We start from the raw sequence: 22,504 nt of genomic DNA, 5'->3' as shown, positions 1-22,504 counted from the left end.
GAAAGTGTCACAGCTAAGAGGAGCCTAATGAGACATGATGACTAAATATAATATGGTATCTGGATGAGATTCTAAGACAGAGAAAAGATATTAGGTGAAAAATAAGGAAATCTGGGCAGGCACAGTGCCTCACACCTATAATTCCAGCATTTTAGGAGCCTAGGTAGGCGGATCACCTGAGGTCAGGAGTGCAAGACCAGTTTGGCCAACATGGTAAAACCCTGTCTCTACTAAAAATACAACAACAAAAAAAAAATTAGTCGGGTGTGGTGGCACATGCCTGTAATCCCAGCTACTCAGCAGGCTGAGGCAGGAGAATCGCTTGAACCTGAGAGATGGAGGTTGCATTGAGCCGAGATCACACTACTGCACTCCAGCCTGGGTGACAGAGTAAGACTCTATCTCAAAAAAAAAAAAAAAAAAAAAAAAAAGGAAATCTGAATAAAATATGGACTTCACTTAATAATGTATCAGTATTGGTTTGTTAATTGTGACAACTGTACAATACTAGTAGAAGATGTTAATAACAGGGGAAATTAGGTGTGGAAACTGTTACTATCTTACTAATTTTTCTGTAAACATAAAACTTCTAAAATAAGCTTTAAAAAATCAATATAAGGTACTAAATGTCAAGACAGAATGTGATTGATTCATTCATCCAACAAGTATTTCTTGAGTACATACAGTGTGCTAGACAGTTTTCTTGGGACTAGGGGTGCAGCAATGAACCCCTAGTAGAAGGTAGAAAGATCCTTGCCTTTGATGAGTTTACACGAGATAAATGCCAAGCCTTGCAGAACTGATTTATGTTTCCCATCACAACTTCCTCTCTTAGGAAGGAAGTCCTAGTGGCACTCCAGTGACAATGTGACCTCATTACTTCTTGTTAAATAAGGGACAAACATGAGCCAGGCCATAGTTTAGCAGTGAGAGGTGAATAAAAAGAGACTTTGAGTAAGAAAGGATAAGTCCTGGGACAGCTGGGAGCCAGCTGGCACAGCCAGTGTTTCCTAATGCCTCCCACACCCTGGAAGACAGCACAGCTCCCAGAGCCTATATATACCCAGGGAGCACTTGCCAGTCACAGAATGTGACCGAGGAACGTCTCTTCCAATCGCTGGTCTAATCCCCTTCACTTCATAGGAAAAGAAACTGAGATCTCATAGTCACAGGGGTATCTCTGAATTAACTTTTTAATTTTCACTCCTCTGAGGCTGTAGACATTTATTCTCCTGCTAGACATCATCAAAAATGGAAAGGCTAGACAAATATACTTGCTTAGCATAAGATGTGAACAACAGAAAAGAATTAGAAAAACTAGATATAGAATAAACATCAGTGTGGGTTTAATAATATAGGTGATAAGAGTTCCCAAGCTGCTTCTGCTCTGTAATCAATCATAGGAACTTAAAGGATACTGCAGGATAAATGTACACTTCCTAAAAGTGAACAAACTCACTTTAAGGCAGGGATTCCCAACTCCCTGACCACAGGTGGGTACCGGTCTGTGGCCTGTTAGCAACTGGGCAGCACAGCAGGAGGTGAGCAGTGGATGGGCCAGTGAGCATTACCACCTCCTGTCAGATCAGCAGTGGCATTAGATTCTCACAGAAGCTCGAACCCTGTTGTAAACTGCATATGTGAGGGATCTAGGTTGCGCATTCTTTTTAAGAATCTAATGCCTGATAATCTGAGGTGGAACAGTTTCATCTCAAAACCATCCTCCCCCCACCAACCAACCCCGTGGAAAAATTGTCACCCATGGAACCAGTTCCTGGTGCCAAAAAGGTTGGGGGCAGCTGCTTTAAGGCCACCATAATCGAAATAAAACCAAGTTGCTATGCATTACATTGACCAAGTAAAAGTTTACAGGGGAGCTTAAATGGCATAGAGGATAGAACAGGACTGATACTCCTTTAAAAGGTAAAAAAGAAGTAAAAAAGACCAACAACAAACATATAAAAACTTCAGAGGCAGAGTCATACCTAGGTAACAACAGGACAGAGACAGAGCCTATATAAACTAAGAGTTTTATATATGTAAGCACAAGCCAAATCCCATCAGTAACTATGCCATCCTTAAGAAGCTCGTTTAGGCCATCACAGCATCCTGAAGCCTGAAGATGCCACCCAGGTATCAGTTTTAGAGGCAGCTTATTTCCCTAACAATGCCAGCCCATTCTGCATAAAGTCAGAAATGTGACTGTGCAGCATGCCCAGGGAAAATTACTTTTGAAATTGAGTTTTCAATCTTTTTGTTAGGGATTTTTAAATAACCACAGGACAGAAAATGCTTCCATTATTTTTATCAGGGGAATACAGTAGGCATATTAAAGGTGGATTTTCATGAAAAGATAATGAAAGAAGAATGAAATATTAGAAGGATTAGCTTAACCTCTACCACTGAGCACCCTGGACTGCACATCAGAATCACCTGGAGAGCTTTTAAAAATTCTAATGCCCTGGCCCCAGCCCAGACCAATTATATGAAAATCTCTGGGGTGGGACCCAGGTATGAGTATTTTTAAAGCTCTCCAGGTAGTTTCAATGTGCAGCCCAGACAGGAATCCACTGATCTACAGGGAGTTTGTCTAAATTTTGAATATCAAATACTTCCCATTAAAGCAGGATAAAATCAGGCACAGTGGCTCATGCCTATAATCCCCACATTTGGGGAGGCCCAGGTGGGAGGATCACATGAGGTGAGGAGTTTGAGACCAGCCTGGACAAATAGTGAGACTATTTCTCTACACAAAATTTAAAAATGAGCCAGGCATAGTGGTGTGCACCTGTAGTCCCGCTACTCAGGAGGGTGAGGTGGGAGGATCTCTTGAGCACAGGAGTTTGAGGCTGCAGTGAGCGTTGATTGTGCCACTACACTCCAGCCTGGATGACAGAGTGAGAATAAGTCTCTAAAAAAAAAAAAATAAAAATATAATAAGATTAAAATAAATTTAAAAATAATGAGGCCAGGCCTCACGCCTGTAGTCCCAGCACTTTGGGAGGCCAAGGCAGGTGGATCACCTGAGGTCAGGAGTTCGAGACCAGCCTTGCCAACATAGTGAAACCCATCTCTACTAAAAATACAAAATTAGCCAGGTGTGGTGGCACACACCTGTAGTCCCAGCTACTCAGGATGCTGAGGAACAAGAATTGCTTGAATCTGGGAGACAGAGGTAGGAGTGAGCCAAGATAGCGCCATTGCACCCCAGCCTGGGAGACAAGAGCGAAACTCCATCTCAAATAAAATAAAATAAAATAAAATAAAATATTTAAAAAAATAATAAAGCAGGATTAACCAGGCATCCTAGGAGTATAATTACCCTACAATATCACCCAATTGAATACAAAACTCTGTCATTTTAGCATTTTGTCTTTTTAAGTCAAATATACCTAGATTTGACTCTCTTCAGATATTTCCAAAAGAGTCAATTACCTCTTAAATTCAGATATTTGTCTTTAATATACTTATGGTGAGCATGAACTACAAACTAGTTAAGAATGAGAGTCTAAACCCCACTCTTTCACTCTCCTTGGTTGGCCTTACCAAAAAGAAAAAAAATAATAAAGACAGAGTAACTTATCTTAAATGTTTCAAAACAAAATAATTAAGATGAATCTGGGTAAACAATCATGAAACTCAGTGAGGTATTTCCTTTATTTTTAATGGTTACAGACTCAGAGTCTGTCATGGAAATAGCTGCATAGTTTTGACTCTGCCTAATCGCTCAGTGAAATTACATCACAGGAGGGCGCCTGTGCCTTGTGGGGGCTCTGAATAGCATGTACCCCTTTGGCCATTTGGGACCTGCCTGCTGAGCTGTGAAGTGGCAGGTTTTTTTCCAGTGTACGGACTCTTCCTAATTATATAGCATCATGACAATTTGTGCAGCCTAATTAGGGGAGGTTATCCAACCCTGATTGAGGACACTCAATAAACAATAATGAAAAAGACAGCTTTAATTGTCCTGAGGCTTGAAATTTCTCCCACGGAAAATATCAGGGGCAGTGGCTAGATGACTGGATTGCTAAGAAAAGGGTAATTCTCTCTACCAGGGAAGGGAGTAAATCTTGAAAGCAGCCATGAAAATAAACATCAAAAAACCTCCCAGCCCTCAAATGTTATTTGGTCTCTTTCCCTCCAAAAGACATTCAGGTAGTAAAGGGAATGAAATCAACACTCCTTAGTTGCCTGATAGAAATACTAAGTCATTCAAATCAGAAAGAGAGTTGTAATTAAGACTACTACACTAGCTGACTTCCAGGTGATGGTGGTGTATTTGTTTCTCAGTATAAAATGGCATGGGAATACTTTTCAACAATAAAAAGAAAGGAAGTACTCTTCTACAATGCCTCACGGATGAACCTCAAAAACATTCTGTGCAGAGAAGGAAGCCCCACAAAGTATAATTCCATCTATAAGAAACGACCGCTAAGGCAAATCTATAGAGACAGGAAATCGGTTAGTGTTTGCCTAGGACTAGGAGTGGGAGAAGAGATTGACAATGGCGAGGAGGGATCCTTTTGGGGAGGATGAACCTGTTCTGAAATTGGCTTGCGGTGATGGTTGTACAGCTCTGCAAATTTACTAAACATCATTGAATTGTACACTCAAAATGGATGGATTTTATGGCATGTAAATTGTAACTAAATAAGGCTATTTGAAAAAAGTTGATATTGTACCAGGAAGTTAGCGTCTAGGCCTGGGTCTGGTTCTTCGGCTGCCATGCAGGTTGCCTGTCACTAACACTCCTCAAGAATTCTGCTCCGTCTCCATTTCCATTTGTAAAACGTTAGCGGGATGGTGCGGGGAGAAGAACACATTATCAAATCTGAGATTCTGTGTAGTCACAAAACACCAAGTCTGGGAATTTGGAAAGGCAATCAGGCGTAAATTCTTCCTGAGGTGAAAAAGAAGCAAAGGTACCGGCTGCCGAGGTCTGGGCCACCTCACACGCGTGGCTTTAGGCAGGAGCGCAAATGGAACCACTGGGGAAAGTAGGACTCCAGCAGAAACGAAGGCCAAAGGCCGAATCCCTAAGGTCCAACGAGCTAGCAGTCAGTTGACAGGATTTCTAACGAAAACGCGGCATGCGTTTACCAAACCCAGGGTGGTTTTACTTCAGAAGTAGGAACTCCGTTTCCACCAGAGCACCAAGTTGGGAAGTTCGGTTCTCAGGCCGCGCGGATTTGGCAGCTATCAGAAGCCCCGGGCCTCGAGGGGTAGTGGGTGGGAAGTGGGGGGTGGGAGGGCCTGGGTAGCTGCCACCGCTGCCTCAGCAGCCCTGGTCCCCGCAGAGCCGGGCTGGCAAGGCTGCTGCTCCCGCCGTCGGGGCCGCCGGCCTTCCGCACTCGTTGAGACGCCGGCGCGGGGACCTTCGTGCCCCCTCTAGGGACCCGCGCCGCGTCCAGGTGGCCAAGCCCGCGCTGCTGGAGGAGGCGCCTCCGCGCCGGCCTCACCCCGGGGCCGGCAGGGGGCGAAGGCGGAGCTGGAAGGTCGCCGCCCGGCCCTGGGGGATCGGCTCCCGCGCCCTCCCGCGCCCCCCGCACAGTGCTCATGCGCGCGGCCCAGCCTTTATAGCGGCCACTGGGGCCGTGGCTTCCGCACTCGGGCGCAGCCGGGTGGATCTCGCACAGGTGCGGAGCCCCGGGCGGCGGGCGCGGGTGAGAGGGATCCCTGACGCCTCTGTCCCTGTTTCTTTGTCGCTCCTAGCCTGTCTGTCTTCGTATTGGCGCCCCCGCCTCCCCGCGGTGCGGGGTAGCACACCGATCCTGGGTTTGGTTCGATTTGCCGCCGAGGAGCCTCCTCCAGACCTAGAGGGGCACTGGCCTGGAGCAGCGGGTCGTCGGTGTCTTCTCTCCTCTGCGCCGCGCCCGGGGGTCCGAGGGGTGCGGGGCTCTGAGGTGACGCGCGGGGCCTCCCGCACCCTGGCCTTGCCTGCATTCTCCCTCTCTCCCAGGTCTAAGCAGCCTCTCAGTCACCATGTCCGCAGCCTGGATCCCGGCTCTCAGCCTTGGTGGGTGTGCGCCCCTGACGACCCCGGCCCCTTGCTCCGCTGGGTGGAGGCTGGAGCCAGCCCTCGCGCTTTTCTCTTCGCAGGTGTGTGTCTGCTGCTGCTGCCGGGGCCCGCGGGCAGCGAGGGAGCCGGTGAGTCGGGGAGTTGGGGTGCGTCCAGGCGGTCGCAGGGGCTGAGCCCCGCGGGTACAAACGGGACTCAGATCCAGCCCCCTGGGCCTCGGCCAGAGAGCCCGAGATGGAAGGCGCGGAGGTTGGAGCCGCCGCGTGGCGCGCCCGCGTTAACCCCTGCAGCCGATCTGCTCTTGCTCACCTGTTTCTCCCATGGTAGGGGGCCTCTGGGGTCCGGTGGGGGGACGTTCTCCTAGAGCATTAGGAAGAACGCCTCCTCCAGTCCCACCCACAGCTCCAGACCCCGGGCCCGCCGAGCGCCAGCAGCAGGAGGTCAAGGAAGGAGGACTCCTTGAGCCTCACCGAGGCGCACCCGTCCCGGGCTCCGCTGCATTTGGGGTGGAGGAGAAGCCGCCCAGACCCGACTTGAGGTTGCCGTAGCGGAGAGAGAGGGGGGTGAACGTTGCTGTCCCACCTTGTTTGACTCGCTAGCTATGTTTCTAGGTGTAACCCCTATAATCAGAAGCACTTGCGGTCTCATTCTACACGTGAGAGTCTAAAAAGTTTGTACCACGTGTGGAGGTCCGGGTATGGGCGTGTGGTTTGGTGTATTTTCTACAGTGTAAAAGGCAACGCTTTCCTAAGAGCTACCGTTTGTTTTCCTTGAAAGTAGGAATGAGGGTAAGTATCCCACATGGCTGTGTTTTTCCCGCTCCACTTAACAAAAGTCAGTGTTCGCAACTAAAGGCGGTCGGTCTCGGCACCGGATTCTGATGCCGCCCCCACCTCAGCGGAAAATGGGAGGAAGGATTAAGGCTGTTTGATGATAGGTATGAGGCTGTTTGAGGGTAAGGATTTTAACCTCTCAGCTCTTCAGACTGTTTCAGAGCTAAGAAATGGGCATTGCGCCTGCATCCTTCCTTCTCTTCCATGGAATGTAAAGTCCAGGGTACCTGTCACCACAAAGGGCACAGAGGAGGGTGTTTTTCACAGGCAAGGTACTCAGTTGAACAGTATGACCAGAAAGTATTCCTCTGCCCTGGAAAAAAGGTTTTTGAAATGAATACATGTTTTAGAAAGGTTTGGATAACTACAATTTCCCATGTTTGAAAAATAGCATTTAATAACATTAATCTCAATTTAGTATCGACAGTAAATTCACAGATTAACGTGTTGTATTATGTTGTTACTTGATGCCAAGAGCTTGTCTCTTCCTAGCATCATTTATAGTAAAAACTTTGATTCTTTGTTAGGTTGACAGTGTAAAACTTGAGAATATTAACAGTGCTTTCTAAAAATGCATTCACTCCTTGATAAATCTCTTTGGACAGATCTGGAGCAGAAATAATCAGGTTCAATTAAGATAAAAATGCTCTATTCTGAAGGGATTCACTTTTCTGTTTTCTGTCCTTCGGGAGTTGTAGAATGTTGTTTGGGCAAATTAACCCCACGGCTTTAATTTTCTCATCTATAAGATGAACAATCGAGTTAAATAACTTTCTGTGAATCTAAACATCTTTTTGTTGGTTCCCTTAATGTGTGATTTTAAGGATCTGCATTTGTAGGCTAAGATAAATGGTCCTATGCAGGAAAGGATGGCTTTGATTTGTGCACATGTCTATGAAAATGTTCCACAAAGGTTCGATCCAGATTTACTATTTTTACCTCAAGCAACTATGTACACAGTGTCATCACAGTTGAGATTTAAAAAAATTTTTTTTCCTTCTCGAGACAAGATCTTATTCTGTCACCCAGGATGGAGTGCAGTGATGCAATCATAGCTCACGGTAAGCTCGAACTCCTGGGCTCAAGCAATCCTCCCACCTCAGCCTCTCAGTAGCTGAGAGTACAGGCATACACCACCACGTGTGGCCATTTAAAAAAATTTTTTTCTTTTTTTTAGAAGAGATGAAGTCTCGCTATGTTGTCCAGGTTGGTCTTGAGCTCCTGGACTCAAGCAGATCCTCTTGTCTTGGCCTGCTAAAGTGCTGGGATTATAGGCATGAGTCACCAAGCCCAGCCAAGATTTTTTGTATTTCTATAGTTAATAAGTATTAAATGACCTTTATTTTCTACTTCAGATATAGTTCCAATTATATATTTCCAACCTGATTAAGAACTGAGAAGCCAGGCACAGTGGCACACCTGTAATCCCAGCTACTAAGGAGGTATAGATGGATCACTTGAGCTCGGGAATTTGAGCCTAGCTTGGGCAACTTGGCAAGTCCCCATTTCAAAAACAAAAACAAAATAAAAACCCAGAACTTTCACATTAGACTTTTACAGTGGCTGGGGACTATATTAAATTGGAAAACAACCTTGTGGTTTGCCAAAATCTGGAATGGTATGGAATGGTATATAAGTCAATATTCATAACTAGAAGAGTAGAAATTAGGGAAGTAAAACTTAAATCTCACACGGTAGTCTCCCCACCACTATGCCCCAAGAAGTCCTAAGAATGCTTACAATATTATCTCCTTTCTCTTCAGCTCCCATTGCTATCACGTGTTTTACCAGAGGCTTGGACATCAGGAAAGAGAAAGCTGATGTCCTCTGCCCAGGGGGCTGCCCTCTTGAGGAATTCTCTGTGTATGGGAACATAGTATATGCTTCTGTATCGAGCATATGTGGGGCTGCTGTCCACAGGTAAGCCCAAACACACCAGGGTGGGAGAGAAATGCAAACATGATTATTTCCTTTCCTGCTTTAGCCATCTGGATCCCTTTCTTCCCTGCATTCTTTCTTTTGGTGCCATTGTGGCCATAGAAAATGGATATATTTTCAAGGTTCTCCTGGATATACTTGAAACACAAAATACACATGGAAAGCTTTCTCACAAAAGGCAAATTGCATTACTTCTTGATGGCTAGATTGCTGTGATTCCAAAACATTCCTAATCATGTGATATGTTACTGAGTTATTACTATGTGCCAGCTATTGTTTTAACTTCCACCACAACTTGACCAGATAGGTAGAATTTTACTCCAGTTACAGATAAAGAAACTGAACTCAGAGAGTTGTCAAGTATCTTGCCCCAGGTGACTATTGTTAGCAAGTGCCAAGCTATCCTGTAGTAGAATAGCCAGTATAATACTCCTAAAAACAGTCAGTCCAAGGGCATGTAGTTAAAGAGAGTATCTTAGGAAAATTGTTTGGTGCTCTGAATTTCTAAGTTGTAGGTAACAAGATATTACAAATGTGTTCTTATCAACACTTAGGAAGTTCGACAGCACAAAACGATTTTTTCCAGGCAAATTTTGCTCTTGTGTAAGCAAGTTTTTAAAAGGCTAGCAGCAGCTGGGAGTGGTGGCTCATGCCTGTAATCCCACCACTTTGGGAGGCTGAGGCAGGCAGATCACTTGAGGTCAGGAGTTCAAGACTTAGATAACATAGTGAAACCCTGTCTCTACTAAAAATACAAAAATTAGCCAGGCGTGGTGATGCACGCCTGTAAATCCCAGCTACTTGGGAGGCTAAGGCAGGACAATCGCAGCCCGGGAGGTGGAGGTTGCAGTGAACCGAGATCACGCCACTGCACTCCAGCCTGGGCTACAGAGCGAGACTCCATCAAATAAATAAATAAATAAATAAACAAACAAACAAACAGAATAAGCAGAATATTTTGATGACTTCCCTGATGAGCTATTTTCTTGATTAATCAAAGCAATAGATACAACATGGCACTATAAGTCAGTGGGATGCCCTGAAAAAAGTGTGGATAGCATCTCAGCTGCTATTCTTGTGTTGCAGGGGAGTAATCAGCAACTCAGGGGGACCTGTACGAGTCTACAGCCTACCTGGCCGAGAAAACTATTCCTCAGTAGATGCCAATGGCATCCAGTCTCAAATGCTTTCTAGATGGTCTGCTTCTTTCACAGTAACTAGTAGGTATAATTACTGTTCTCATCCTGTAATATTCTCCCACCCCCCAAAAGTTTTCTGCTTTTTTTAGCTCAGCCTCTTTAACCTTGATGGAAAAACCTGTGATCAAGACTGAAGTTGACCTATAGAGGTAAACTGTAGGTTAGACTGAGGGGTCAAGTACCCACTGAAGCCAAATATGGGTGAATAGAAGACAATCTTACTGGCAGATGATGGCAATAGAAACTTGAATTATCTGCTGTCAGAATGCCCGGACACTTACCAAGGAACTGAAAAACTACTGAATTCATTTTTGATGATCCTTTGAAGATATAATGGATAAGCATTTTGGTTCTCTGAAATTAGCATGCAGTAGGATGTTTGTAACTACAATCACCATTACCCTGTTACATTTGTCATCGTAGAGAGCCCTAAATTACATTCATAATACTTTGGTAAAGAAGGAAAAGGAAAAAGTAAGCTTATTTTTATTTTAACAGAAGGCAAAAGTAGTACACAGGAGGCCACAGGACAAGCTGTGTCCACAGCACATCCACCAACAGGTATGAACTATGAAACCTATCTCCTAGTTGCCAGCACAGCATTTGGAAGTTATGAATAAATGTGTTGTTGGTAGAAGCTTTGCTTAAAGAAAGTTGGTATTAAAGAGAAACAAAGCAAATGTCTTAAGTTTACTGGTATATTACATATAGAAACATTCAATTTTATGTATATATTTTAAAGACAGGGTCTCCTTCTATTGCTCAGGCTGGAGTGCAGTGGTGCAATCATAGCTCACTGCAGCCTTAAACTCCTAGACTCAAGCAACCTTCTCACCTTGGCCTCCTGAGTAGGTGGTACTACAGGCACATGCCACCACACCCAGCTAATTTTTTTACTTTTTTGTAGAGACAGAGGACTAGCTATGATGCCCAGGCTGGTTTGAACTCCTGACCTCATGCAGTCCTCCCACTTCAGCCTCCCAAAGTTCAGGGATTACAGGCATGAGCCACTGCAGCCAGCCTAGTAATTCTCTTAAAGTCCTATTTTCTCCCAGATTTGATAAACCACGCCTCAGAACTGGTCAAATACCATGAACTTCCAGTTCCGTTTGCTTCATTAAATTCCTTTAATTACTGCACTGTCATGTGAATAAGGAATGTGTGTCTATTATAAGAAATAGGGCTGGGCGTGGTGGCTCACGCCTGTAATCCCAGCACTTTGGGAGGCCGAGGCGAGAGGATCACGAGGTCAGGAGATCCAGACCATCCTGGCCAACACAGTGAAACCCCATCTCTGCTAAAAATACAAAAAATTAGCCGGGCGAGGTGGCAGGCGCCTGTAGTCCCAGCTACTCGGGAGGCTGAGACAGGAGAATGGCTTGAACCCAGGAGGCGGAGCTTGCAGTGAGCCGAGATCGCGCCATTGCGCTCCAGCCTGGGTGATGAGCAAGACTCCATCTCAAAAAAAAAAAAAAAAAAAAGAAATAGCCAGGGAACCCCTTTTGTATGACTATGGCAGTTTTAAAGTCAAAGATATTAAGAACATTAGGATCTAATGTTGAGTTCCTGCCTCACCTGTGGGTTTGGGATCAAAGTCCTGGATTAGAGGCATATCAAATATGTAGGCCTACATACTGATTTGTTTATTTGTTGAGTCATTGCTTTCCCTAGTCCAGAAAATCCTGAGGAAATTAAATTTTTTGAAAAAGTCCTTTCGAGAATGGCACTCTGTTGTTATGGGCTTCTCCCCATGTGGGTTTCTTGCTATGTAACTGTCTTTTGTTAATGCCAAGTGCATCTTTTATTTCAGGTAAACGACTAAAGAAAACACCTGAGAAGAAAACTGGCAATAAAGGTAAGAATCAAGATCTCCATTTGGGAAGGCAGCATTTTCCCTCCCTCCTCCTGAGACTGCTAACGAGGGGACTGGTTTGGTTGTTCACAGATTGTAAAGCAGACATTGCATTTCTGATTGATGGAAGCTTTAACATTGGGCAGCGCCGATTTAATTTACAGAAGAATTTTGTTGGAAAAGTGGCTCTAATGTTGGGAATTGGAACAGAAGGACCACATGTGGGTCTTGTTCAAGCCAGGTACCAACCTTGTTAAAATGGGAGATTTTTTAAAAATTATGTATTTATTTTGTAATTGACACATAATAATTATATATACTTATGGGGTACATAGTAATGGTTTCATACATACAATGTATAGTGATCAAATCAGAGCAATTAGCATATCCATCACCTCAAACATTGATCATTTCTTTGTGTTGGATACATTCAAAATCAAATGAGGCTGGGCGCAGTGGCTCATGTCTGTAATCTCAGCACTTTGGAGGCCAAGGTGGGTGTGTGGATCACCTGAGGTCAGGAGTTTGAAACCAGCCTGGCCAACATGTGAAACCCAGTCTCTACTAAAAATACAAAAATTACCCAGACGTGGTGGCATGCGCCTGTAATCCTAGCTACTTGGGAGGCCGAGGCAGGAGAATCACTTGAACTCGGGAAGCAGAGGTTGCAGTGAGCTAAGATTGCACCACTGCACTCCAACCTGGGCAACAGAGAGACTATGTCTCAAAAATAAATAAATAAATAAATAAATAAAATGAGAGGCGATTTCAATGATGTCTTGAATGATGACAAATGATCAATCCTTTTAGTGGGTACATGTCAATTCAGTATAAACATTTTGAGTTATGGAAACACTGGATTCCTAAACTGTAAGTTCAGGATCTAAGACTGCCTGGGCAGACTGAGTAGTTCTGAGTGCCTTCTTTTTGGAATAAAAGAATTTAGAAAACTGTGCGCTATCTATATAAGAACAAGAAGGTAGATTGGAGAGTCCTGTTGCTTACACAAGTCACCTCTGCTTATCTACTCTGCTCAATTCCTAATTTCTCTTTTCTGAAGGAAGAAGCAGTGATATGTCTATTCCACCTCCCTATTCTGTTATGCTTTTTAGCTCTTTCCATATTCTCTTGGTTGGTGATCTGAAGCATGACCTTTCTATTTTATTCATTTAAAAATTGTATTAATTGCTGGCCAGGCAGTGGCTCACGCCTGTAATCCCAGCACTTTGGGAAGCCGAGGCAGGCAGATCATGAGGTCAGGAGATCGAGACCATCCTGGCTAACATGGTGAAACCCCTTCTCTACTAAAAATACAAAAAAAATTAGTCAGGAGTACTGGCGGGCGCCTGTAGTCCCAGCTACTCGGGAGGCTGAGGCAGGAGAATGGCATGAACCTGGGAAGTGGGGCTTGCAGTGAGCCGAGATCACGCCACTGCACTCCAGCCTGGGTGACAGAGCAAGACTCTGTTTCAAACAAACAAAAAATATATATTTAGCTTTTAGCATATAGAATATGCTTATTGTAGAAAGCTTGAAAATACATAAAGCACAAAAAAAGAAATTCCCTAAATCATATGCCCTAGAGATAATTACTATAAAATGTTTTATTTCCCTTCAGTACTTTTTTTTTTTTTTTTTTTTTCTTTTGAGATGGAGTTTTGCTCTGTCAACGAGCCTGGAATGCATTGGCGCGATCTCTGCTCACTACAACCTCCACCTCCCAGGTTCAAGCGATTCTCCTGCCTCAGCCTCCTGAGTAGCTGGGATTACAGGTGTGCACTACCATGCCTGGCTAATTTTTGTATTTTTAGTAGAGACAAGGTTTCACCATGTTGGCTAGAACTCCTAACCTCAGGTGATCCACCTGCCTCGGCCTCCCAAAGTACTAGGATTACAGGTGTGAGCCACCACGCCTGGCCCCTTCAGTATTTTAAGGAAATATTTGACTGTATTATTTTTTAAAAGCTCAGACTATAAAAAATGCCTTGCATCCTGTTTTTTTCATCCTTTAGTATTTTGAGCATTTTCTCATATCATAAATATTCATCAAAAATATTTCATAATATTCCTCTGCATAATTATTTAGCCATTCTTTTGTTTTTTCACTACATTACACACTACACTGTGATGAACATCCTTATATTATCTTTGTGCCCATCTCTGATTATTTTATCACATTAGATTTCTACAAGTGAGGTTCTGACTTAAAGCCTCTGATATAAATAGTGAAATTGAGCCATGCACAGTGGCTCATGCTTGTAGTGCCAGCTGCTCAGGAGGCTGAGGTGTGAGGATCTCAAGCCCAGGAGTTCAAGGCTGCAGAGAGCTATGATGGCACCACTACACTCCAGCCTGGACAACAGAGCAAGACCCCATCTCTAAAAAAACAAATAAATAGCAAAATTGCTTCCTAGAAAGGTGAACTAGTTTAAATTACTATCAGCAGTGTATAAGGATGTATAAACAATGCTATTACAAATATTAATTTGCATTTCATCTATGTTATTTTTTACAAGTGGCTCTGCTCTTAGTTTAGATATAATTTTTTTGGCATGAGAAGAAAATTTAACTCTTTTTACATAATTTAACCATTTGTCTCTCACCCTTAAAAAAGTGGGTTCCTTGTTTCATTGACTTATAGTATCATATTTATACCTAAGTTTGAGCAAGTCTATTTCTTTGATTCATATGCTAATCTTTACATATTTTTTCTGCACTTCTTTAATTATCATAGTTTTCTTGCACATTTTAACATCCCATGAGGCAAATTCCCCTGCAATACTTTTTGTCTGATACTTTTTTCTGACTATTTTGACCCAATTCTTTTTGAAGATCAATGCTTCATTACCTTGTAGACTCATACAAAGACTAGCTTCTTGTAACTTCCTGGTTTGTAGTTTTTCTGTTTCAGAAAGACCATTAGAATAGATAAACCCTGTCAAGTTTATATGTAAGTCAAAGGACAGAACATATCATTAAGGATACAAAAACAAGACTAATTTCCTAAGTCATAATCTGGATAGTTGAAAAGTGACCACAAGTGAAAAGGTTTTCAACCCATGGAATCTGATTTTATGACCCAATATTCCATCATGTATGTGTGCAGAAATGCAGTCAGTGTTATACTTCTCCCTGAAAAAATCTTGAATAAAATAGCTACTGATAATGCTAAGATCTTAAAATTTTGCACTATGAAATACCAACTCATCTGAAATCTAAACACAGCAGATTGTGCTTTGGTTGTTTATACTCAATACAGTCTCTGATGAACACAGAGTAGTTATATAAAAGCTGAAATTCCTTTAATATTAAATATAGGAAATGAGATCACAAAACTCTTATAATACACATAATTTTAAGGTCCACAAATGTCACTGTCATCATAAGAAAAACTCAACATTGTAACTTTATAATTCATTTCACCTTTTTCCTTTTAAAAAAATGTTGACCATCACATCAGTGAAATTGTTTCTCCTGAACAGAGAGACCTGGGTTAATAGATCCACACTACTTAGAGCCTCTGGGTCCCACGATGGAACAGACCCTAGTTTCACACCCAGCCACTTCCTAATTTAGTTTAGCTACCTAGTGCCCAATTCTGTGGACTTCTGTTAAACCCAAGGCTCTGAGCCAAACCTGATTTCAAGTTCTTCATATAGTTTAGGCGTGGACTTTGGAGCCAGACAACCTGAACTTAAAATGCAGCTGTGTTTCATCAGGCAAACTCCCTAAATGCTCTGAGCCTCAGTTTCTTCATTTACATAATTGGGATAATTCCAACCTTGTAGAGCTATAATGAAATGAGGTTATACATGTGTTATGCTTTTGACTTATTATCCAGAATATAATAAATCCTCAATATGGCAATTCTTTGTTACACCTCTGAAATATCCCCAATAATTCCAGTAAGGATGCAATGCCTTAGTTGACTATGTACTGTGGAATTAAGAAAGAAACTTGTGTGTTGTCTGGTTTTAAAACTGTTTTTTAAGGCATGTAATGTTGCTTATTTTACCTTTTTAATTCTCCCTGGGTAACATTTTCTTTCTTCCACTTAGTGAACATCCCAAAATAGAATTTTACTTGAAAAACTTTACATCAGCCAAAGATGTTTTGTTTGCCATAAAGGAAGTAGGTTTCAGAGGGGGTAATTCCAATACAGGTAAGTAGACTTCAATACCTGGGAAGTAATATAGGAGAGGGTTATCAGTGATCAGACATGTAAAACAGTATTATGCTATTTTATATGAGCAGATGTGAAATCCTCCTGGAACTGAAATATTGGCTAGGTCTGCATTTGATCATCTGAGATAAATTTTCAATTTATAAGGGAAGTATACTAAAGTGTGTTGATGTTTCTTATTTTTAAAAATATAAAGCATGGTGATTTAGAATTCTTATATGTTGGATTGACTAGATATATAACATTGGAGAAGTATCTCTTTTACTGCTAAAAAGAAGTGAAGATCAATAGACTTATCTAATGAATGCAGACATGGCAGAAAGAATGAGAGTAGCACTACTGTTAACTCTGAAGAGAGACTTCTTAGAGGCACTAATCAGTCACCAAAGGGCTACATAGAGAGCACATGCACAGAAGTGGGAATCAGTTTTGTGTTTCTAACTGGCAATTAATGTGGGATAAGCAAATGTGAGGCTTCTAGGAGGTGGAGGGGGAACTAATATGGTTTGTGAAGAGAAAAAAATAGGCCTGGTAGATAATTAAACTTTCCCAGCTGATGCATCTGTTACAGAACTGGGTTCTATATAATTCTTTTTTGTGTGTGCCCCACCCCACTGCCAATTCTATATATAATTCTTAAACTTTGCAGCATCAAATGCTACAGGGAAACAGAAATGTGGTTTGAGCAGTGGTAAATGCTACTTGTTTGCTTCTTTTTCAAATTTAGGAAAAGCCTTGAAGCATACTGCTCAGAAATTCTTCACAGTAGATGCTGGAGTAAGAAAAGGGATCCCCAAAGTGGTGGTGGTATTTATTGATGGTTGGCCTTCTGATGACATCGAGGAAGCAGGCATTGTGGCCAGAGAGTTTGGTGTCAATGTATTTATAGTTTCTGTGGCCAAGCCTATTCCTGAAGAACTGGGAATGGTTCAGGATGTTACATTTGTTGACAAGGTAAAGTGGTGAGGGTCATCTTCTGTTACAGTGATAGGTATTCCATTTTGGACCTCTAAGTGCAGTGCTGACTGCCTGTTATCTATATTAACTTGTAACATTCAGGATTTTCCACAGGTTTTAAGAAGAAACAACTTTTGATCCTTTTGGATATCTTTTATTTGTCTCCCCCATTAGGCTGTCTGTCGGAATAATGGCTTCTTCTCTTACCACATGCCCAACTGGTTTGGCACCACAAAATACGTAAAGCCTCTGGTACAGAAGCTGTGCACTCATGAACAAATGATGTGCAGCAAGACCTGTTATAACTCAGTGAACATTGCCTTTCTAATTGATGGCTCCAGCAGTGTTGGAGATAGCAATTTCCGCCTCATGCTTGAATTTGTTTCCAACATAGCCAAGACTTTTGAAATCTCGGACATTGGTGCCAAGATAGCTGCTGTACAGTTTACTTATGATCAGCGCACGGAGTTCAGTTTCACTGACTATAGCACCAAAGAGGATGTCCTAGCTGTTATCAGAAACATCCGCTATATGAGTGGTGGAACAGCTACTGGTGATGCCATTTCCTTTACTGTTAGAAATGTGTTTGGCCCTATAAGGGAGAGCCCCAACAAGAACTTCCTAGTAATTGTCACAGATGGGCAGTCCTATGATGATGTCCAAGGCCCTGCAGCTGCTGCACATGACGCAGGTAAGGTCCTTGTTCTTTATAGGAGAAGGGAACAGGAAAAAACAGTTCAGTGAATTTTAGGAGTAAATAAAAATTTAAGCATTTCATTGAACAAACACCTGCAGCTTTACCCAATAGTAACTGTCAAAGCAGCCCTACTAATCTCATTCTACAGATAAGGAAACAAACTTCCTGGAAATGACACATCTAGTAAGTGGCAAGGCCAAGATCCAAACCCAGGCATTCTGGCTCCAGAGTCCACATTCCTAACCACTGTATTGTTGGGAGAATTGTCATGAGAACCATGTCACGTTAAGGAAATGTTACAGGTGCTCACATTTAGCTCAAACTTGGACTATATCTCCAAATAGCCAGCTTATAACCTACCATGAATCTGCCATTCAGTAATTTATCCTAACTTTCTTGTGTATGAAACAGGTTGTTGCTCTGTCACCAGGTTGGAGTGCAGTGGCATGATCAGAGCTCACTACAACCTCCAACTATTGGGCTCAAGCAATCCTCCTGTGTCAGCCTTCCACGTAGCTAGGACGACAGGCATATGCCACTGCGCCTGGCTAATTTTTAAATTTTTTTTTTGTAGAGATGGGGGTCTCACTTTGTTGCCCAGGCTGGTCTCAAACTCCTGGGCTCAAGCATTCCTCATACCTCGGCCTCCCAAAGTGCTGCGATTACAGGCATAAGCCACCGCACCCAACCCTAACTTTTATTTTAGTCAAGTTTTGTCTGGCATGAGTTTCCTGAGATAAGGTCTCCCATAGTCTTTACCTATCCCCCTTGGCCACGTGCAGTGGCTCACACCTATAATTCCAGCACTTCGGGAGGCTGAGGTGGGCAGATCACCTGAGGTCAGGAGTTCAAGACCAGCTGGGCCAACATGGTAAAAACCAATCTCTACTAAAAATACAAAAATTAGCCGGGTGTGGTAACATACACCTGTAATCCCAGCTACTGAGGAGGCTGAGGCACGAGAGTCACTTGAACCCAGAAGGCTGAGGTTGCAGTGAGCTGAAATTGTGCCATGGCACTCCAGCCTGGGTGACAGAGGGAGACTTTGTCTCAAAAAGAAAAAAAAAACCTTCCTTTTTTCTCCCCCTTAAGATAATAAAAACACACTCTGGTGTTATAAAAGGGTATAAGAAGTGTTTCTTTTTCTTTCTTCCTCACCCCAACCTTAATATTACTTTTGGCACAGGCCTCGTTCCTGAGGACATTAACATAATGTGTCGGAGATCAAATAGACCAACAAAAAGCTAAGATTCCCTTTCTGAGGATATAACTGAGTGACAGGAGGGAAGAATCAATGGACTTGCTGTTTTTATACTCTTCTGTACCTCCTTTTCCCTACTTAATTCCTAATGACATAACCTTTTTCCTTTCTACACATTAGTACCTCTGCCAATGTACTTACCTATTTTTACAGATACTGATGAAAGATTATTCTTAAGACAGAGAAGATATGCAACTTAAGTTCCACATCTAGCTTATAAAGTGTTTTTTTTTTTTTTTTTGAGATGAAGTCTCGCTTTGTCGCCCAGGCTGGAGTGCAGTGGCGCAATCTCGGCTCACTGCAAGCTCCGTCTCCTGGGTTCACACCATTCTCCTGCCTCAGCCTCCGAGTAGCTGGGACTACAGGCGCACACCACCACGGCCGGCTAGTGTTTTTTTGTATTTTTAGTAGAGACGGGGTTTCACCGTGTTAGCCAGGATGGTCTCGATCCCCTGACCTCATGATCTGCCCGCCTCGGCTTCCCAAAGTGCTGGGATTATAGGCGTGAGCCACCGCGCCCGGCATAAAAAGTATTTTTTATACATCAGCAACTAATCTGTGAAGTAAAGACCTGTTTACTCTCATGTTCCTTAATACTTAGCTTACTGAACTTAGATAACAGATTATATTCAGGCTATAAAGTGATTAGGTTCATTAAACTTCAGAAGGCTGGACTACACCAAAATTGATTCATGAAAATTATCCCTTAGTGATATTGAAAGTTGCAAAGGCCAGAAAATAGGGTAGGATTTTAGGGCTAGATCACAACTGTTTTTATTTATTTTCAGGGTCTTGCTCTGTCACCTAGCCTGGAGTACAGTGGTGCGATTGTTTTATTTTTTAAAACTGTAATTATATGCTGGGCTTGAGCTAAAAAATCTGAACTAGAATGTAGAACTGAAAAGAAGTGAGGAAAACTGAGGGGGAGGAAAAAAATGTTTTGACTTTTTTTTTTTTTTTTTTTTGCCAGGGAGTAGGAGTCAGGAAAAGGAGACTGGAACAATTGGAAATTGTTCCAAGTAGCTTTTACATCATGTAAACCTGCTGTGTATCTTAGGTGTTTACCACTCTGAGCACTGTGTACCACTAGAAGGGGGATGAAGCTTTAGATCCGTAGAGGAAATCTATTACAGAAACTCCAAAAGCTATAGAAAATTGCACCCAGCATTAGATAGATGGTACTCTACACTAAGAATCTGCTAAATGAGGCCCGGTGTGGTGGCTCATGCCTGTAATCCCAGCACTTTGGGAGGCCAAGGCAGATGGATCGCTTGAGCCCTGGAGTTTGAGATAAGACCAGCCTGAACAACATGGTGAAACCCCATCTCTACAAAAAAATTAAAAAATTAGCTGGGCTTGGTGGCATACATCTGCAGTCCCAGCTGCTCGAGGATGGGGTTGCCGAGGAGGATCATTTGAGCCCAGGAAGTTGAGGCTGCAGTGAGCCTCGATTGTACCACTGCACTCCAGCATGGGCGACAGAGCCAGACTCTGTCTCAAAAAAAAAAAAAAAAAAAAGATTAAATGAAAACTTCTACAATTGGGATTGGGGTGAATCCAACCAATGTATCATCACCCTATCTAAATGTACAGTTGTACTAAAAGCCTTCTAGTAACTCAAGTGAATGGAAATAGAATACCTCAATGGAACTGGAAGAAATTACTCCAGTTTCATACAGACCCCTCTTGGGTAGTACTTTTTAATCACTAGTTTTGCTTTGGGATTATAGGCTGACATTTTCTGATTTTAGTTTGCCAGTATTAAAGATTGAAGTGGAAGAGGGTTTGTCATTATCAGAGGACTAGTCACCATTCCTCAAACAACCTTTGAACACTTTTACCTTTTACTTATCCCATCTCTGGTGCCTTTCTTCCTTGCTTTAATGGACTGTGACTGACTCCAGTATACTGTTCGATGCAGGCCAACCTTGTATGGAAAATTTTAACCATCTGCATTTACTGTAGGATTTTTAAAAAGATACTGTGGATCAGGTTAAAAGTTTTCTTCTATTCCTAGTTTATTAGATGTGTTCCGTCATTAACGGATGTTGAACTTTATCAAATATTTCTTATCAGTGATCATGACTTACCTGTTCATGTGGTGAGTTACAGATATAGCAGAGTTTCTGGTTTGGACCACTCTTTTGCCACTCTTGTCACAATGACTGTGAAAACTTAAATTTGTTCGGGGGATTTAATTGTCCAGAAATTAGTAAGCAGTTTTTGCTGCAACTATATAACAGTGTATGGAAAACATATAGACATAATTCCATATATTAGATAGACCTGGTTTTTATTCACTTTAAAATGTTTCCATTGTAGGAATCACTATCTTCTCTGTTGGTGTGGCTTGGGCACCTCTGGATGACCTGAAAGATATGGCTTCTAAACCGAAGGAGTCTCATGCTTTCTTCACAAGAGAGTTCACAGGATTAGAACCGATTGTTTCTGATGTCATCAGAGGCATTTGTAGAGATTTCTTAGAATCCCAGCAATAATGGTAACATTTGACAACTGAAAGAAAAAGTACAAGGGGATCCAGTGTATAAATTGTATTCTCATAATACTGAAATGCTTTAGCATACTAGAATCAGATACAAAACTATTATATTAAATATGTCAACAGCCATTTAGGCAAATAAGCACTCCTTTAAAGCCACTGCCTTTTGGTTACAATTTACAGTGTACTTTGTTAAAAACACTGCTGAGGCTTCATAATCATGGCCCTTAGAAACTCAGGAAAGAGGAGATAATGTGGATTAAAACCTTGAGTTCTAACCATGCCTACTAAATGTACAGATATGCACATTCCATAGCTCAATAAAAGAATCTGACACTTAGACCAAAAGCAACATTCCTTCTCTAACCATTCCGTATTGATTATATAAGCAAAATGAAAAGAGAAACTTAAATGGAACACAGCTCTTTAACATGGTTCAGGTATACATATTTTGACCCAAGTGGATATTTTCTTAAAATCAATCAACAATAGCTAGCTATTACTGCAGACTATAAAATCTGGGTATAGAAAGGAGTCCTGTATCAAACTGCTTTTGTAGTGTGTTTTCATAACAACTTATGACTAAAAATATCACACTGAATAAGAGAGCAGGATTGCCAGGTATTTTTCTATTTCTCTCCTTAATTTTATATGTATATAGATATATTTGGCTTATATTCTAAGTCACCCAAGTACTTAAAAGTTGGTATTTACTGACTGCTTATAAACATTTAAAGACATTTCAAGTAACTGCAAGAAAAAATAATGTAATTGGAATACTTAAGCAATAAAACTGCTAGTGAGTGATTGTAAGCTGGCTTACTTTTATTACTGCAAGTGTTTCCCCTGAGGATATGGTAAAAATTCATGTGGAAAGACCAATCTGAATTGTTTTTTAAATCATGTATTAATACCAAGAATATTTTTTGATTCAATTATTTATTGAGGCCAAGCACAGTGGCTCATGCCTGTAATCCCAGCACTTTGGGAGGCTGAAGCGGGAGGACTGCTTGAGGCCAGGAATTCAAGACCAGCCTGGGCAACAGTGAGAACTCTGACTCTACA

General features: G+C 42.1%; 2 protein-coding genes across 2 annotated transcripts in view; one reads left to right on the top strand and one right to left on the bottom strand.

The window, feature by feature from the left end:
- The first annotated feature begins 5,569 nt into the window (after window positions 1–5,569).
- Window positions 5,570–21,791, top strand: COCH (cochlin). Its single transcript, XM_050797846.1, has 12 exons — window positions 5,570–5,636; window positions 5,960–6,016; window positions 6,100–6,147; window positions 8,616–8,772; window positions 9,877–10,010; window positions 10,488–10,550; window positions 11,800–11,844; window positions 11,935–12,082; window positions 15,900–16,003; window positions 16,752–16,978; window positions 17,156–17,672; window positions 21,262–21,791. The coding sequence occupies exons 2-12, from the start codon at window positions 5,983–5,985 to the stop codon at window positions 21,435–21,437; spliced, it is 1,653 nt and encodes a 550-aa protein (XP_050653803.1). The 5' UTR covers window positions 5,570–5,636; window positions 5,960–5,982; the 3' UTR covers window positions 21,438–21,791.
- STRN3 (striatin 3) overlaps window positions 21,362–22,504 on the bottom strand; it is a 115,855-nt gene continuing 114,712 nt past the window's right edge. Inside the window, exon 19 of the transcript XR_007727425.1 lies at window positions 21,362–21,453. The gene's annotated coding sequence lies outside the window, so the exon portion shown is untranslated. The remainder of the gene's footprint in view (window positions 21,454–22,504) is intronic.

This window comes from Macaca thibetana, chromosome 7, assembly GCF_024542745.1.
Source record: "Macaca thibetana thibetana isolate TM-01 chromosome 7, ASM2454274v1, whole genome shotgun sequence".
In the NCBI taxonomy this organism is placed as follows: Eukaryota; Metazoa; Chordata; class Mammalia; order Primates; family Cercopithecidae; genus Macaca; species Macaca thibetana.
Note: the sequence above shows the minus strand (reverse complement) of the source record. Positions and strands in the feature narration are given on the sequence as shown.

What these genes read in the sequence shown, in the direction of transcription:
- COCH (XM_050797846.1), top strand. Translation starts at nt 5,983, where the DNA reads ATGTCCGCAGCCTGGATCCCGGCTCTCAGCCTTG. An exon ending in GATCCCGGCTCTCAGCCTTG is followed by an intron (nt 6,017 to 6,099) that starts GTGGGTGTGCGC and finishes TTCTCTTCGCAG; the next exon opens with GTGTGTGTCTGCTGCTGCTG. An exon ending in ATGTTACATTTGTTGACAAG is followed by an intron (nt 16,979 to 17,155) that starts GTAAAGTGGTGA and finishes CTCCCCCATTAG; the next exon opens with GCTGTCTGTCGGAATAATGG.